Here is a 19305-nt window from a genome sequence, read left to right as displayed (position 1 = left end):
ATCGTCTTCCTGTACTCAGTTTCATATTTGTTGTTTACAATCTCCTTAGTCATCTCATCACTGCTTCGCATAAGCACTGGGCCTTGCAGCAAAAGAGGAAACGGTCACAACATAGGACGCACGTATATATAGGATCAGCTTTCGTCCTTGTCTGCTTTTCTTCGTCCTTCGTCCTGTTTTTTTTTTCCGCGCTGCTGTCATTTTTCAGAAGTGTGTACAAATACGCCCAATTCTCAGAATTAATCAGGACCTAATTCATTCACCTCGAAGTCATAAACGACTGTGCTTGCGGTCCACTACCCGGTGCAGTCATTCATCGGCTCACACAGGATCCGAGCAGGCGCCTAACAGCCTGGACGCTGAGTCGGTATACACACACGGTTCATTTTACGACTCTGGAGACGAGCAGAAAAGAGCGCGAATGTACTCAGGCTCGAAGGTAGCATTCACTTCAGAGCACGTTATTCCCTTTTCCTTCAAATGTGCGCCTGATGCTTCCGCTGCTTCCTGTCCTGCATGCTTCACCGGGAAGACAGAACGAGCCCAGTTAATAGTTTCCGTGCTGTTACGGCTCTTCCGGGCGGAAGACAAGCTCCCAGGGTGGTCGTTCGCGTGGAGGTAATCAACAGACACGCAGCCTGATGGAACCACACACTGAGCGCAGTGACTCGGGCAAAGCACAGCCGCGGGAATATACATCTCGGCTTTACCGCACGCGCTTGCCGTTTTCTCCTGATTCTCAGCTTACGAGGAAAAAAAAAACAGGAAAAAAAATTGGTGTGCGCGCGAGTTGGCGCCTACAGCAGACGAAAAACATTAGCGGCTGCGCACAAAGCATGCGGATGTGATCGCGCGCAAGCTTACGTGTTTGTACAACGCCTGCAGGAGCCTTACACGCGAAGACTCATTTTTCCGTAAACGCTTCCGTTTCGGTTTGTATTTTGACCACTGCGCAGCTAAACCAGGCGCGTTATTGTGCCCCGGGTTACATACCATACACCTCTGGCTCTTTATAGAGGCCATCAGCGCGGCGCAAATGGTCTAGCGGGGTCTCGGAGGGGCCATTTGGAAGTCGTGACTCCGCGGTTAGCTGCCATGCCTCGCACCCATGCATATATGCCCGTTTTTCTCACTCCGTGTTGACCCTTCTGCTCCTTGCGCGCTGGGATCCTTTATAGCTGCCTATTATGAAGACGCATTACGCGAGGTGCACGCTGCCTCTCTGACGACCGATTATCTAACGCCTCCAAAAGCTGCAGTCGCTACCACCTGTTAAGCAGTGGTCGATAAGGCATGGCAAGGAAACTTGCAAGTATTTGCGACTATATATAGGGAGCAGCAAGCGCAGGCTTGACTAATGTTGCCCCATGCCTACTTCGTGCGACGGGAGTGTGAATTAGCGGTGACACGTGCAAAGCCGTCCCCAACTGGCTCCAGAAAGCACAGCATAAAGCGAAGAGCGTACAGAAGCCTCTTGAGGGGGGGGCTTATACACTGTCGGCATACCTGTTAGCAGAAGTGCGAAAAAATAAAAATGAAGGCTTTTCATTAATACGAGTATGTGCATGGTGCCAACAACGCACGCTCAAGGAGCACGACTTCTGCATTACGCTGGTCTTTTTCTGTGCTTACGGTCGAAGTTTTTGTTTTCTTTTTGCACCGTGCTTGCGCTTCGTTTTTCCTCAAGACACGACAGGACGAAGTCACTTCGTGGTTGTTCCTCCATTGATCTTCCTCTGCACTTCTAATGACTGCGCAACCATTAGACAGGTCAGCTTTTATGGATCTTCCGTGCTGGTTTGGTTTGGTGCTGGTTTGGGGTTTGACGCCACAAAGCGGCTCAGGCTATGAGGGACGCCGTGGTGGAGGGCTCCGGGTAATTCCAACCACCTGGGTTTCTTTAACGTGCACTGACGTCGCACAGCACACGGGCCTCTAGAATTCCGCCTCCATCGAAATGCGACTGCCGCGGCCAGAATTGAACCCGCGTCTTTCGGGTCAGCATACGAGCGCCATAACCACTGGGCCACCGCGGCGGCTGTTCAGATCTACCGCCGCGAAGTCATCGGCTTCTCTAATAAGCACAAACCTCCACCAGGACGTGGTGGCTTAGATGCAGCTATAGACTTTTTCGCAACCCTCGGAGCAATCGGATTTTAGGGCTGAGAGGTGGTCGAGTCGTTTTCGGCGCTGTGCAAATTTTGTGGCCAGAAAGCAAACTTATACCATATGGATATGTATGGGCTTGTCAGAAAAATCGTAGTATTGACCTAATAAATCAGGCAACGTGGGAGGGCTGGGAGGCGGCCAGCTCGGACCTCAAGGAACCACGAGCCCTTGTCCAAAGAGCACGGGCAGCGGCTTTTACCAACACTGTGCCGGACTACAAACCCGATCAGTCTTTCCGTAACCCAAGGCTTTTAGGTTTTCAATAAACGTTCTCATCATCATCATCGTCCCTTTCGAGGTCGACCTCAATCTCACGGAGTGAGGTACGAGGCTGAGGTGAGCTCGGCCACAGCTCGTAACTCGTTGAGTGAGGTAAGATAGTGGGGCCTCGGCCTCACGCGTCAGTTTGAGGAAGTCAACATTTGGTGCGGTCTGCTTGTGAGGTGGAGGTTTTTCGCAGCTGACGCGTATGCCATTCAGACGAGTGCCCCTTCCGAAACGCAGTTCAAGCGCCTCGCCGCCGCGACTCTTGGTGTTCGGTTACTCCCTTTGGAAATCCAAAGCCGCAGAGCGCGTCTACACTTCCAGAGCTGAAGCCCTCGATGATGGTTTGCAAATATGGGTCCTTGCGCTGCTCTTCGGCGATGTTGTGTAGGTCAGAAATGCCAAACAGGGAAGGGATATCGTCAGTGTCACTGTGGCCAGGTGGCTCGACAGGTTACAGAGACAGGCAGTCAGCGTCTTGATGAAGACGTCCAGACTTGTACACAACAGTGTACGAATACTCCTGAAGGCGTAGCGCCCAGCGGCCAAGACGCCTGGAAGGGCATGGTGGTCCGTGACAACAGAAAAAGCGCGCCCGAACAAGTATGGCCGGAAGTTAGCTACAGCCAAAACCAGGGCGAGGCACTCCCGTTCGGTAATCGAGTAATTTCGCTCGGCAGGTGAAAGCAGGCGGCTAGCATACGCAACGACGCGGTCTGGACCCCGGGAGCGTTGTGAGAGCACTGCTCCGATCCCGTAGCCGCAGGCGTCTGTGCGGAGTTCAGTAGGGGCTGCGGGATCAAAACGTGCCAGAATCGGTGATGACGTCAGCAGGCGGACAAGCGTGGAAAACGCATTTTGTTGATCAGAGCCCCAGGTAAACTCGGTGTCGGTCTTCAGTAGGTCAGTGAGGAGACGAGCGATAAGGGCAAAATCTTGAATAAAACGGCGAAAGTAGGAACACAGCCCAAGAAAACTGCGCACGTCCTTCTGGGACTGTGGACGCGGAAAGTTTTGCACCGCTTCAATTTTAGCGGGATCAGGACGTACGCCGGAGGCGTCGACGAGATGTCCAAGAATGTTGAGTTGCCGGCGGCTGAATTGGCGCTTGAACGAGTTGAGCTGTATATAGCCCAGCCGTACGAAATACAGTCAGGATACTGCTGATACGTCCAAGGTGCGAGGCAAAAGCGGGCGAGAAGACAACAACATCGTCGAGGTAGCACATACACGTAGTCCACTTAAATCCGCGAAGAAGCGAGTCCATCATCTTTTCGAAGGTAGCTGGTGCATTACAAAGTCCGAACGGCATGACTTTAAACTGGTACAAACCGTCAAGTGTGACAAAGGCTGTTTTTTCGCGGTCCTGCTCATCAACGGCGATTTGACAATAACCGGAGCGAAGATCAATGGAAGAAAAGTATTGAGATCCGTGGAGGCAGTCGAGAGCGTCACCGATCCTTGGGAGTGGGTACACGTCTCTTCTTGTGATGCGGTTCAGGTGGCAGTAATCAACGCAGAAACGCCAACCGCCGTCTTTCTTTTTAACAAGGACGACGGGAGAGGCCCAAGGACTGGAGGACGGTTCGATGATGTCCTTAGCGAGCATCTTTTCGACTTCCTTTTGTATCACTTGGCGTTCGGAACTGGACACCCTGTACGGCCGGCGGTGCAGAGGAGCGGCGTCACCAGTGTTGATACGATGCTGCACAATAGTAGTACGCGCTAAAGGGCGGTCATTGACATCAAATATGTCCTGAAAGGATGCCAGTAAATGGGTAAGCGCCTGAGCTTGGTCTGCGGGGAGATCGGAAGCGGTCATATTGGCATAATGGTCAGGTTTTGAAATAGCTGTGAAATGACCGTCCGAAGAGGGCGATACACAGTTTGTGACTGCGCAGATCACGTACTCGTCGGTCGGGGACAGCGTGGCGAGGCACATGCCTCGAGGAAGCGTCTGGACTTGCGTATTGAAGTTTAGAACAGGTAGACATGCGTGGTTTGCCGATACTGTGACAACTGTGTGTGCAAGGGTAGCATTCTTTGTGACGGGCAAATCAAGGTCAGGAGTGATGACATACTGGCCGTTGGGAAGAGGTGGAACAGATTTACACAAAACGTAAGTAGTGGTTGCAGGTTGTAAGCGAGTGAACTCGGCAGTACAGAGACGGTGCACAACTGGGGCAGGTGGTTCTAAGAGGAACGGTAGGTCAAACTCAACAACACTTGTAGCACAGTCAATAAGGGCTGCGTGCTCACTAAGGAAATCAAGGCCGAGTATGATTTCATGAGGGCAGTGGTTGAGAACGGTAAAGAGCACGGTGGTTAGGCGATCAGAAATCGTCACACGAGCAGCGCACAGGCCGAGGACTGGGGACGTTGTGCTCGAACAACGGCTGTAGGAGCAGGCGTCAGTACTTAGCGGAGGCGGCGACGTAGGTCGGAACTCATCACAGAAATGTGGGCACCCGTGTCAACCAGAGCGGAGACGGGAACTCCATCGACTTGTATGGTCAGTAAATTCCGCGGGGCACGAAGAACTAAACGAGGATTTTGGGGCCGTGTCGTCACTGCAGCATCACCTCTAGACGCTGCAGAAGCTAGTTTTTTGCCTGTGATCGTCCGTAGGGACTAGGAAAGGTAGCGCGTGGTCGTTGCGGCGCACGGTACTGACGGCGCTGTGGGGATGGTGAGCGGCTGAAGCGGGGCGGCGAAACGTCGGTGGTGGGGCTTGATGGGTCCAAGGATCGCGAGAAAGAGCTTGAGCGGGTGAGCGTCGGGGCGATAAGGTGGAGTCGAGGAACGGGTCCGCTGGGAGGAGTACCATCGACTACGGCAATGACTGGCGATGTGGCCTACACGACAACAATTGCAACATATGGGCCTGTCGTCAGGCGTACGCCACTCGGAGTGATTGCGTGGTCGAGAAGTGGCATAAACAGGCCGGACAGGATAAACAGGAGGGACTTCGGGTACTTGGGGGGATGAATAGCGGCGACTGAGTTGAAACCCAAGTTAGCAATTTCCTGTCGCACGACTGCTTGAATAAGAGGAAGGGTCAACGGCTGGTCGGCCAAAGGAGTTGCCAAGGAAGCCGGACCAATTGCTTCAAGCTCACGGCGCACATACGGGTCACGTTCTCAGGTGAGGTCGGCTGGTTCCGAGAACAAAGATCTTGGCAGGAGGAAGACGCAGCCGTGTTGGGCAGGCGTGCAATATGCTGGGCGATCCGTCGGCTTTTGGCGTCCTCGAAGCGGCGGCATTCATTTATGATGTCGGCGATCTTATCGTAGTTTTCGTAGATGAGCAGATTGAAGGCGTCGTCTGCGATGCCCTTGAGCACATGTCCGACTCTGTCAGCCTCGCTCATCTTTGTATCCACTGTGCAGCACAGAGACAACACATCTTGAATATAAGAGACGTAGGACTCCGTTGATGACTGGGCGCGACTGGCAAGATCTCCTTTAGCGGCAAGCTGCCGGCCGAGTGGTTTGCCGAAAAGGTCGATAAGCTTCTGCTTGCAGTCAGCCCAACTGGGCAGTGTCTCTTCGTTGGCATTGTACCACTTGAACGCCGTGCCCTTAAGGTAAAAAACTATGTTCGCAAGCATGAAAGTTTGATCCCAGCGGTTGTTAGCGCTGCACCGTTCATACCTGCGAAGCCAAGTCTCGACGTCGGCGTCATCGTCGCCAGAGAAGGCTCCAGGATCACGAGGGTGAGTGAGAACGACGGAGGACACCGATGCTGCCGAATGTTGGGGGGATGCTTCGGCCATTGTCGGCCGTGGTAGGTATCATCCGCTACGTAGTTCCGTCTTGCCGCACCTCCACTAAGGATGTTACGGGGAAAAACTATTTACATTTATTTACAAGTGTTGTGGTTAGAATAAAGAGTTCCTAGCAGGGAGCACCAACACAAACAGGGAGCTTCTTCGTTCGTCCCCTCACGCGGGTGGCCACTTCGTCGTAACAATAAGTTCATTCCTTTTTGTTTGTTTTTTTACTCAAGATTATAGTGAACGGAGATGAATACAAGCTGACGTTGTAGAGTGCAGTTCTAGGTCTCTGTTTTAAGCCTTCTTACCTGAAGGTTAACGGAGAGCCCCTCTTCTGTTTTAGTATGCGATTTTTGTTTGCAACTTCGCCATCATTACTTTCTTGCACAACATGCGTTAGGTATTGGCAAGCTGCCATGCAGATCATCAGAGCATCATTGGGTGAGTGCGGGGAAAGGGTGCGTGAGCGATAAATACACGTCTCCGCGCAGGTGGGCACGCACAAATCGACGCCGAATCACGACTCGTCAGCGGCACCATTGGGGACACCGCAATGATTCGTTGTTTCGCGGCGAGGTTTATTTCACGTCTTCCCGTTATATTTACTTGCTTCTGCTTTACGTGCGGTTCATCAATGACAAAAGCAGCAGTCATGCCGTTCCAGGAACCGAGCCGCTTCCCTCTTCATTTCTTCGTTCGTATTTTTTTTCTTAGGTGCGCAGAGAGAGAAAAAAATACTCTCTCTTGCTCCTATTAGCCCTTCTCCCCCAGAGCCGCCGCAGGGCGACTCAGTGGCAGTGTTGGCGGTAACACGTTACAAGTAACGGAGTTACCGGTAACGCGTTACCATTTCGGAGCTGTAACGGGTATCGTACTTACGTTAACATTTTTCGGTAGCGTGACGTGTCACGTTACTAGTTACTCTTTGTTCCTATTGTCCCCCACTCCGCCCCATTTTTAGCAAAAAAAAAAAAAAGCGCAGAGCACCTAAAGTGGTGTTGCAGATAAACAAAATGTACATATGCTCTCGACGACCCTCGCATGCATGCCAGAAAACACCTGCCCTTGACAATGCGCCCCACTAAAAAAAAACAAAAAAAAAACAGAATAGCCATAAAGCACGAAAAATGTTCAGGAACATGCATTCACACACATTCCTTCACCTACCTCCCCTTCACAAACCACTCACACACATCTCTCAAAAGAGTGGAAGCATACCAAGCATTTCAGAATGTCACATTTTTCAGAATGAGAGTTCAGCAATGTTTTATTTGTGGAGTTAGAACTCGTGATGAAGTGTCATTTTGTGTTTAATGACACGTTCAAAAAAGGGCTTCACTATGTGCCATAGAGTTAGAAGTCATTACATGCAACTCTATAGGCAACTGTAGGCCATTATAACATTGCTAAGCTCCTGCACATTTGCGAAGCCGGCACTGCAGTCTCTACTGTCACCTCTACGACGCGGACCGCACGAACAACTAATCTTCCATATTGCAGAGACGTTACACCATATAAGTGATGCCGGCCATGAAATAACGTTCCAGTGGCTTCCAAGTCACTGCGGGATTATCGGCAATGAACGGGCGGATCACGCTGTCCGCTCGGCCCATACTGAGGAGCGCCATGTCCCAATTCCTCTTTCTAGAACTGACGCGGCACGGAAGCTCCGCCTACTTGCTCGGCAGTGCACCGAGTCGCAATGGAATGAGCCACATTTAAGAAATACGCGACTGTACTCACTTGATCCAACATTAAGTCTTCGAGCGCCATCACAGCTTCACCGTACAGACGCCACGCTTTTATATCGACTTTGGTTGGGTGTTGCCTTTACTAAAGCCTATGCCTTCCGCATAGGGATGACCGACACCCCAACCTGTGACCACTGCGGCCATGAAGAATCAATTGGCCATATATTGTGCTCCTGCCCGCAGTACAGTCCACAGAGGGCATGCCTTAGCCACGAACTTGACCAACTGGACGACCAACCGCTATCCGAAAAAAGAATTCTGCAACATCGCAAGGACCTACCGTCGCAGAAGAAGGCCGTGCAAGCGCTTTTGCGTTTCTTAGAATCTACTGTTCCTTTTTTTTTGCGTTTACCTCTCTGTCATCTTTCTAACCCCTATCCCCCATCCCCAGTGTAGGGTAGCAAACCGGAGACTCACATCTGGTTAACCTCCCTGCGTTTGTTTCCTTTATTCTCTCTCTCTCTCTCCTGCACATTTGTGCACAGTATTCTCGATAAATCAGGATTTCGCTTAAAATCGTTGTTTGGGCTAGAAGCTTTATGCGAAATATGAGCTTTATAAAATTATTGCGAGTTCTTAAGGCGAACACACTCTAATTAAAATTTATGGTCATGAAGTAACAGCAAAGTAACGTGCGGTACTTTTTTTCGTTAACGGTATTGGTAGCTCGTTACTCTTTTTTGTAGGTAATATGGGGCGGTAATGCGTTCCTTTTTTTTTTGCGTAACGAGTAATGCATTTGCTTACTTTTTTTCGGTAACGCCTACAACACTGCTCAGTGGTTATGGTGCTTGGCTGCTGACCCGAAAGATGCAGGTTCGATCCTGGCAGCAGCAGGTCAATTTCGATAGAGAGGAAATTCTAGAAGCCCGTGTACTGTGCGATGTCAGTGCACGTTAAAAAACCCCAGGTGGTCGAAATTTCCGAAGCCCTTCACTACGGCGCCTCTCACAGCCCGTGTCGCTTTGGAACGCTACACCCCCATAAACATAAACCAAACCTTCTCTCTCGGCAGTGTGCATTTGTCCACCGTGGATGAGACAATCATTTCAGCGTCCTTTCTTTCATGAAACAAAACAGAACTACCAGTGTGGAAGCTTGGACAAGTTGGTGGTTCACTGCCACAGTAATCCCAGCAGCACGTTTAGCTGCACTCTGTTTCATCCTTATTTTGTACTGCACGCTTTGCTGCCCAATAAAGCTTGCTTTTCTTTCTTTTCTTTTTTACTGGGCAGATAAAAGTACAGCAGCATACAAGCATGACAAAAACATAAAAATGGCTACTGGCACGCGGCTGCTTGATGCCAGATTGAGGTGCATGTAGAATGGTAGTGCAACATTCATTAAAAGCCCACATGTCCAAAACAAGGTAAAGCACGGGGCATATCAGCATCCCTTAACGAGATTAGGGGCCAGTTAACTTCGCCTCAAGTTGTGTAAAAATGTTATGCCACAATTATGAAGTGTTTTTTCGAGTTAGTGATATTCACACTAAGCTGCTCTCACAGACTGCGGCCTTTCCAATGAGCCTTGGGCTTTAAACTTATGCCACCTTTTTGCACTTTCAGTTGAACCAGCTGGCCATGGATCAGCATACACCTCTCTTAACCGGGAGCTTTTGCAAGTTGCAGTGATAACCGAGACTATTTGCAGTGTTGCAGCGGAAGCCATCTGGGACCACAGAACAATGCAGAAAGACATACAGTATAAAAGCTGCCAGATAGCGATGGCAGAGAAGAAACCAGAGAAATTGAAGCGATCAGTGCAATCGATGCGGCGGAATGCTTTCACATGCACTATGCAGCTTGACGGTTCCTTGTTGGTTGATGCAATCCGCATCCAAGTGTCCATCCACAGAGCTTCCTTATTAAGCGTCCTTGTCCCAGTGTTGTCGGTAACGCGTTGCAAGTACCGGCGTTAACGGTAACGAGTTACTTTTTTCATTAACTTAGTAACGTACTCGTTACCAATTCGGAACTGTAACGGGCAACATACTTACGTTAACATTTTTCGGTAACGTGAGGTGTCACGTTACTAGTTACTTTTTGCTGCAGTTGTGACCCACTCCGCCCCCTTGTTTAGAAAAAGAAAGGGCAGAGCACCTACAGTGATGTAAACAAAATGTACAGGTGCTCTCGATGATCCTTGCTGCGGCTCGCATGCATGCCAGAAAACAGCTGCCCTTGACAATGCATCCAACTAAAAAAAAAAGACCGAATAGCCATAAAGCACGAAACATGTGCACGAACACGCATTCACACACTTGCCTTCACCTACCTCCCCTTCCCAAACCACTCACACACACAACTCTCTACAGAGTGGAAGCATGCCGAACATTTTGGAACATCATATTTTTCCGAATTACTCTAAATTTGTCGAGAGTTCGGCGATGTTTTCTTTGCGAAGTTAGAATTGATGATGGAGTGTCATATTGTGTTTAATGTCACATTCAGGAGATGGCTTCACCATGTTGCACACAGTTAGAATCCAACACATTAACTCTACAGGCAACTTTAAGCCACAATAACATTGCTAAGCTACTGCACATTTGCGCAAAGTATTCTCGTTAAATTAGGATATCGCGTAAGATCGTTGTTTGGGCTAGATGTCATATGTGAAATGTGAGCTTTATAAAATTGTTATCGTAAGTTCTTAAGGTGACGAAAGCTTAAAATTTATGGCCATGAAGTAACGGCAAAGTAATGTGCGGTACTTCTTTTCGGTAACGGTAACGATAATGCGTTACCTTTTTTTTTGCATGTAACGAAGGGCGGTAATGTGTTCCTTTTTTTTAACGCAATGAGTAACGTATTTAGTTACTTTTTTTCGGCAACGCCTACAACACTGCCTTATGCATCACCACATATGCTCCCCCATGCATGTGTTTGTTGACGGTTCGACTCCCGATCGATGGATGAGCAAGTTGCGACTAGCAATTCTGTGATATGATGATGATGTATTTTTATGGCGCAAGGGCATCTCTGGCCAAAGAGCACCATGACACACGGTATTTTGTTCTACTCAAGGTGGGGTCAAAGACCCATTTCCCAAGCATTTCACCCTAAATAAGCCAAGCACCAGACCAGAGGAAAGCTTGCACCCATTGTATCACTGGTGGGTATCCGGCGGCACTGGGAATCGAACCCCGCACCTCCCGCATGCGAGGCGGATGCTCAGACCGCTAGGCCACCGCTGCCGATATTCTGTGCTAGGTGTCACACACTTTCGAACACAACCAGTCTCGCACCTGTGCGGCATGTTGTATTTGATGCAGAAGAATGCACTCGTATGCACTATTGTGGCACGAGTTTTCCTAGTTGGTTGATGCGATCCTGTGTTCCTAAGACCTAGCACAAGGGCGACATTGGCAAAACCTTCCACAAGTACTGCTACCAATTCCCAAGAATGCACTTGTCTTCAGAAACGCTGCGCCCTAAGGAAAGGGAAGGTGGGAGTAAAGGAGAAAGAGGGACAGTAGTGGAGGGCTCCGGAATAATTTCAAACACCTGGGGATCTTGCACTTACACCGACATTGCACAGCACGTTAAAAGATCCCCAGGTGGTCGAATTTATACTGGAGCTCCCCACTAGTGAAGAGGACCAACAGTATGATCGCCTAAGAAAGCGTCAGGCGAGATCATTGTCCACAGAAGAGGAGCAAGACTAAGAACGCCTTCAGAAGCGGAAACACGGGTCACCATGCGTGCATTCCTGCAGTGGGGCAGTATAGGTACAGCAATGATTGCACCGCTAGGTTTTTTTTTAAAGCAACACGCATTTCGTTATCAGAAACCAGGCATCTCTAGGTTTTATTTTCCTTAAACGATATAAAAAAAATTAAAATTGGTTTTTGGGGAAAGGAAATGGCACAGTATCTGTCTCGCATATCCCCAGGGCCTGAACTGCATGGTAAGGAGGGCAGGGATAAAGGAGGGAGTGAAAGAAGAAAGGAAGAAGTGCCATAGTGGAGGGCCCTGGAATAATTTCCACCACCACAGCACAGGGGTGCCTTAGTGCTTCTTCCCCTCCATGCAAGCGCAGCCGCCGCGGTCGGATTCGAACCCAGGAACTCCAGATCAGTATACGAACGCCCCAACCACTCAGCCACCGCGACGGGCTAAACGATATAAAATATTAAATTTGTTATTCAATATTTTTGCAATACTACTATCCAGTATCCCCACTTGCTTCTCATGCTTCATTTGCAGAGGCACCAGGCTGATGTAGCCATCAGTTGGTTGTAGATGGCATTTGGGCCTAGGCTTCCCCACCTATTTGAATCCATAATATCCAAGCAGGAGGCAGGTCACACGAATTAGTCCTGAGCATGAGAACTACTAAACAGTTTCAGTAAAACACACGATTTTGATGTCACCAAAGTGTCAGTTCGCATTAATCGGAAGTCGAAGCGAATGAGATTCCTCTGCAGTTGGGTATCAGTTAAGCTGCTGCTTTCATGAACAGTGAGAGACATGCAAGTACCCAAGTGTCTGAAATGAGGTTTTATGTACACAGAGTACCACAGCTGTTTGTGGTGCCTACGCTAAAACACTCTGGCAGAAACTGGAGGAAACGAAGTGTTGCAATGTCACAGACACACAATTACAGCTGTCAATTAACAAAAGCAATTGTGTTTATTCCACTTTCGCATAAATTACAAAGGTCACATAAGACAAGTATTAATGTGAGCTCAGTTCCTGTGAATGCGCTCTGTACAACAAAATGCCTTACGAATGAGCAGTGAGAGACATGCAAGTACCCGAGTGTCTGAAATGAGGCTTTATGTACATGATGAGTGGCAGCTATACAATACGACAAACCCTGCGAGTCTTGCACAGAGCAGAAAACAGGGCTAAATGTGCCCAAGCACTTGTAATTACGGAGAGAGGATGATTAAAAAAACAAGGCAGACAATAAAAGATCAACAACACACAAGTGTAGAGGCCAGTGTTTTTCATCGATCACAATCTAGTTACAGCGTTGCACTCAATGTGCCCGAGTCATCGAAGTTGCATTGACAGTTGATGTGCGTTGTCACAGTTGTTGTGTGTTGTTTTTGTGGAATGAAGCTCCTAAACATGCATCCTAAATTGTCTCCAGCCACCAGGGTCAGGAAAAGACACACGGAGGCAGTACCAACATGGGAAGCAAAAAGTGTCTTCAGACAACAAACAATTAAAAAAGAGAGAGTCCAGTCCCGTTCTAAAGCTGTGACTTGGCCGATGAAAATGGTCACCAACAGCCACTTGTAACCAAATGATGCTTCTAAGTTCTGCACTTGCTTACCCACTATCACGACAAGCACATGCACACACCAAAGAGGTGAAGAAATTTACACGATGTGTACTGGCCGGAGCAGAGGTCTACACACACAGTACATAGGAGCTCTAGGCAGGCTTTGGGGGGTTGTTACGCAGTCGCATGGTGTACGGCAGCGACCCCTGCTGGCGAGCTGCTTCAATGGCTGCCTGCACCGCTTGCACTGTGGCTGCGCTCACATCTACACTGACTGCACGGGTGATGGTTTCCGAGGACGAAGGTGCTGTCACATTCGGCGGCACGATGGCGCTGTCCCCCGCTGCTGTAGTCACAGCCACAGCTATGGCTTTGGGCAGTGCCCCTTCCACTGGTTTGAGCGTTGCTGCATCGGCAACAATGCTGGCAACTAGGGGAGTTGCCGCAGATCCTTCAACGGTGTATGATGATGCCTGCGCTGTGCCTGCCGAGGCTGTGATCACCTGGTGGAAGTGGCAAGGAAGAGGAGGATAGGAGTGGCAGAAGTGAGCAGGGGAGGAGGAGGGAGCGAGGATTAGAGCCGCCCCGAGTCAGGGGCAGTGCCTGACTGGGGCGGTGCTCCGCTCCTTTTGCCTGGCTGCTGTTCAGACTGAGAAGGCTGTGCGAATAGGATGCAAGAGGGGGTCGAAGAGCAGGCAGCCATGCGGTGGGAATGGAGAAGAGGGCAGGTAGTGGGGAGAAGAGAAACAAGACAACAAACAATGCTCAAAATCAAAATAACAGAAACAAAAGAACACAGAGCAGGCATAAACGCACAACGACGCTAACTACACCTCTCACCAAAGTGACTAAACAGAAAAAAAGAGAGAAACCATACAAAAACCAATTTAACAATAAAAAAGTGTGTGCACGTTGCATGCTCTGGTGCTACCAATTCAAAAAGCATCATTCTAAAGCAGCAACCTGACAGAGAACACCACCATACACGCCAAGAAAAGGGAAGTAAAAAAATCAGTGTTGCATTGCATGCTTTTGGATAACTGTAAGGTCAGGCAAAACATGGCAATACAATGGGACACTTACACGAAACAAAAACTACAGATGCAGATGTTATTACAATACCAATAAGGCAAATGTCCAAATTACTGCAAACCTGCCGAAGTAACTAAGTACTTGGCCTGAAGAGACTGCGGAACCTTCTCCGGCCTTAAAGAGGCACTAAAGAGGAATCTGAACTCGTCTTTTTACCGCGGCAACTCTATCTACGCGTTCCAGGCATTCTTACAAACTTCGAATTATTGTCCTGTGCGGCTGATTGCCCTAATTAAATCCTGATTAAGTACTGGCTCCCGCCTTTTTTTGAACTCAACGCGGTAGGTAGGCGGAGTCTGCTAACGCATGAAGTGCCTTTCTGCCAGTACAGTGGCGGCTTCACTTTCGCTTTTATTTAGTTTATTAGGTTTCCGTGAATAAACAGTTTCAGTCACAGACAATATAGCCACAAATTAGGCCCATGGAAATAAAAATACACGTGGACTCTTTGATTTACGTATCACTCCACTGATGGCAGAGCGGCAAGCCGCCACGGTACTGGCTGACGCGTGGGTTGAGTCCTCCTACCTACCGCGTTGAGTTAAAAATAATGGCGGGAGCCGGTACATTTAATCCAATTTAATTAGGGCAATCGGCCACACAGGGCAATAATTCGAAGTTTGTAAGAATGCCCAGAACGTGTAGATAGAGTTCCTGCGGTAAAAAGACGAGTTCAGATTCTTCTTTAGTGCACCTTTAACCACAACAAGAGTGACGCAGTTTCTTTGGCCTCTTTATCTTGCATAATTGATAAACAATTTACAGGAGCTGCAGAAAATGCATACATTACACATTACCACAGTGGTAGCTTTTATACCCTGATGGTAGCTTTTATAAGGCGTGAAGTTTGTGCATATCTCCCATACATACAAATGGTAAAACTGCATTCAGAATGACCCTTGAAATTGAATGACACCACTTTCAAGCCATTTTGACTACTGATTTTGTAGAAAAATGGGGTACAAAGTTGTACTTCTGACTTCTTAAGAAGACCTCATATTGTATTTACTCACATGGTGAACCCACTTTTTTTCCAGAAAAGTTGACATCAATTTGGAGGGTTCATTGCAGGGGGGAAAAAGTTTTGACAGTTATTTTGCAAGTTGAAATTTCATATACATGGGCCTGCCCCACTCCTGTCCATCGATCATCGACAAATGCATGCAGTCAGCTGCGTTCATGGCGCCTGTGTTTAGTGTCTTCTCTTCCAAAGGTGTTTGCTGTATCACGGCACGATCTAATGACTTTGTGATAGTCAACAGCGCCGGCCAATCATGGTGAGATAGAGCACACATAATGCACACCGGCCCAGGGTCAGGTGCACGTTTTTTACGTGAAGTTAAAAAAACTCCCAGGATGGCTACAAGTGCATAATGCAAATGTTTAAGCGATAGTCGTGGTGTAAAAGGGGTTAGGCATTTTTGCTCCCGATCACGAACTCGCCAAATCACTTGGGGGGTCTGAAGGTACTGCTTCTCTGTAGCACTGCAGTTTAGAGGATGTTTTATAGCATTCTGGTTCAAAACTGCTACGCTGCACTCTGATGCTTGAGCACTCGCTGGCTTTCTAAGCGTACACATACATACTTTTTCAGTTCAAAATGATGCCAAAGCACTTCAGGTCAATTATGGCTTTAAAATTAACAAGACAAGAAAAGGTACTTTCAGTGTACGGCATTTGCAAACAAAAAAAATCGCAACTTTTCAGACGTTCTGTTTGCCATGTGCTAAAATTCAGAACTGACCAGACCTGTATAAGCCCTACATTTGTTTTCAATGCACACATTAGATGACAGTTAAGTGACATGAACATAACTAGGACAATGGGAGCTGGATTTGTCACTCTTTGCTGCAATTAATATATGCATGTTTCTAAATGCAACGGTCACTATCGCACCTTTTGAGTGACAGCACAAAACACCTAGTACTTTCTTTCACCGTTTGTACTACGTGAGAAAGCACGGCACATTCAATGTGAAACCTGAAAGAACAGCCTGGAGGTTCTGGCCGTGCTTGTTCCAGATATTACGGAGTACTGGAATTTTCTTGACAGTCTACAGCTGATCAAACAAGATTACTGAACCTAAGTGGGTGACGGAAGCAGTCAAAACTGCAAGCAGGGCATAAAAATGATGCTTGCTGCAACTGTGGGAAAAAATTGAACTCCTTCCCTACCAAACTCAAATACGCAGCATCAATATGGGATCCTTATTATGAGAACTTATCGCATTCACTTGAGATGGTCCAAAATACAGCTGCTCGATTCATTCTCTCTAACCACAACAGAACTGCAAGCACAACCAGCATGAAAGCTAGTCTCGGTCTGCCATCCCTTGCATCTCGTCATAGAACACTTAGTCTTCGCCTTTTTCATAAACTTTTTCACCATTTTTACCTGTGCAAAGAGCTTATTTCCCCTCCACAATATGTATCACCACGGATAGATCACGCCCACAAGGTTGGAATACAATTCTGCAGAAGAAAAACCTACTTTTATTCGTTTTTACTAGGGACATCCGACAAGTGGAATCACCTTCCCACACCACTGGCACTAATTATTGATCACCGTTTACTTCAAGAATGCATTATCTAACATTGCATAACCAGCAACCTTCTGCAAAATTATGCTCATATATCTATGTACTGTTACTTTGTATAGCCACTCCCCTCTATAATGCTATATGGCCCTGAAGGTATTTGAAATAAAAATAATAATAATAATAATATTAAGGTTGACGCACACGTCTCTCTCCCTTCTTGATGGCTTTGACCACCCTCCAGAACCACACGTGTGCGACATTAGAAAGTTCGAATTGTTCACAAACAGTATTCTACATATGATTTCATTCGCAATGCGCTTTCCCTATTCGCATTATTCGCACCTTCCAAAAATTCAGAAATGCCTCATTTTCCCATTCATCTCAATTTGGAGCCAAACATTATGCGTTGTTTCAAAATGGTCCTCAATTAACTTGTTTTTCCATCGTAGAATCGACTGCCAGCATGTGACAAAGGTGAACGTGCAGTCTGGCATAAAACCAATGTGTTGATGGGCATCCAGGGCCTCCACACGCTTGTGAACTGGCAAGCAACATGTGCACAGTCAACAGTGGGAAGATGTGCCAGCAAAGCGATAAAGGACAATAAAGCAATAAAAGACTCGCCGCACACTGAAGTACGACTTGCAAAGGATAGCAGAACGGGCAAGGCTGTAGATGCGTGCAAACTTGCAGCTCTTCTGCGGCGACTACTTTCATCCTACACCATTTTCAGCAATCAAAATTTAGAAAATGCGGATTCTAAGCCATAGGGGTCAGGAAAAAAGCACGTGACAGAAAACACGCACACAAAAAAAGCCTTGGTGGCAGGCCGCGTGGCTGAGTCGCATACAGTGCAACCCGGGCACCATGTATCGCGGTGCAGTTTCGTTTCCGTGCCCTTGGTCTGAATTAACATTTATGGGCCCATTCGCAGGGCTTGCTGACTGAGTGCCAATCAGGAATTCCTCTCTCTCTCTCCTACCTGCAGGCCTTGCTTGAGGGCCACAGTGGGCTGTCCGGGTGGCTGCTGCAGCGTCATGATGCGGGTGGGCACCAGGGTGGCCGTGGTGGCCGCGCCTCCGGAGGAGGCCGTGGGTGCAGCCAAGGCTACTGTGCTCACGGCCGGCTTGTGCAGCATGGCATGCAGCTGCACTTGCGTCGCGGGGCTCACCGTCGTTGCACCGGCCGAGCCGCCTGCCACTGCGGCGGCCGCCGACTGCACCGCACCAGACACCTGTCGTGGGGACGAGGCTCGCTTGCAAGACCAAAGAGCACACAGACTAGTTCAAAACGACCACATGCATATACCCCTCACCAACAACTAGTAGCACATGCGTTGTTATGCTGACAAAACTCACTGCGTACCCGTCTGCACACAGGCGCGCTTATAACCAATGGGAGCTCCAAAAACTGTCTATCAGCATCGCCAACACAGTAATAAGTCTCTCCCATTCCAAGCAACATTATCCCAGGCAGGAGGGGAGACATCCTCCCCACTGCTTGGGAGCTCCAAAACCTCTCGTGCCCACAATTCATATAGCTCGTATGCAGCATGATGAATGACAGAGATGTATTTACATCCGCACAGGCCAACAACGCAATGTCTCTCATTTAAATGCCGTTTTCTCCCTGCTCCTCTCACAAGATGAACTCGGCATATGTCTAGGTTTCAATAAAAAGCCCCTTTGCCTATTCAAAAGAATTGGCAAAGATGTAACAACCTAATTTTGAGTAAGGAAAGTCAAGTTACTAGCAGGTTCCGACTACATTTTTAATCATGCATGTGTTTAATATTACCCGGCTCTTGGAGGTGTGCTTTACAAAACCCTAGGATGCAGCACAAGCATTTAATACCCTAGAAATAAAAGAATTATGAGCAGATTCCTTGTTTATTTTTTATTAACACTTGCTTAGTCACTGTACATACTCATGTAAGGGCCACACTTGTTTTTCGCGGTTTTGACGGGGCACGGCCCTTACATGGGACCGGCATTTTTCCATAAAATTTTTCATACCACAGCAAAGCCAGATTATATGTCACTTTTTGATGCTGCAACGCATATTTTTATGATGAATTAGTGCAGCCCTGGCAAATCTTTAAAATACATAATGCATTGAAAGTGTGGGTCATGGGACGTGCACCTGACAACAGGCGCGAATTACCCGCCAGAAGTAAAACAGGTAGCTAGATCAGTTTACTGGCAAACGTCATGCAATTCTAAGTTAAGATCAAGATCCTCCGATGATCTGGCACTCTATTGACAGTAGTGATGCCTTTGGCTGATGGTTCAGAGCGACGAACTATGCATGCGACCCGTGGCCGTCAATGTGAGGTGGCGTTCACCTGGTCTGCTTTTCCGCACGCGCTTCACTGTCAAAATCCTTTGGAAAATCAACTATGCAATCATTTTAATGAGGTTATTGTGAGACAGCAAACTGGTAACTGGCAAGGTTAAACCTTAATCAACTGTGACTAGATT

The 19305-nt window shown here is 48.1% G+C and overlaps 1 protein-coding gene across 27 annotated transcripts in view; it reads right to left on the bottom strand.

The window, feature by feature from the left end:
• Nucleotides 1–12574: 12574 nt before the first annotated feature.
• Nucleotides 12575–19305, bottom strand: part of dom (domino helicase) — a 149138-nt gene continuing 142407 nt past the window's right edge. For 8 of the 27 annotated variants that reach the window (XM_077653115.1, XM_077653132.1, XM_077653114.1 and 5 more), the window contains 2 exons: nucleotides 17808–18080; nucleotides 12575–13697 (listed from right to left, as the gene is read on the bottom strand). In XM_077653115.1, coding sequence (XP_077509241.1) covers nucleotides 13347–13697; nucleotides 17808–18080 — 624 coding nt within the window. In that variant the 3' untranslated portion in view covers nucleotides 12575–13346. Of the gene's footprint in view, nucleotides 13853–17807; nucleotides 18081–19305 lie in introns of all 27 variants that reach the window. The other 19 variants (XM_077653121.1, XM_077653120.1, XM_077653122.1 and 16 more) reach the window with 6 other exon arrangements.

This window comes from Amblyomma americanum, chromosome 2 (assembly GCF_052857255.1).
Source record: "Amblyomma americanum isolate KBUSLIRL-KWMA chromosome 2, ASM5285725v1, whole genome shotgun sequence".
Lineage (NCBI taxonomy): Eukaryota > Metazoa > Arthropoda > Arachnida > Ixodida > Ixodidae > Amblyomma > Amblyomma americanum.
The sequence above is the reverse complement of the archived record's forward strand: the minus strand, read 5'-3'. Positions and strand labels throughout refer to the sequence as shown.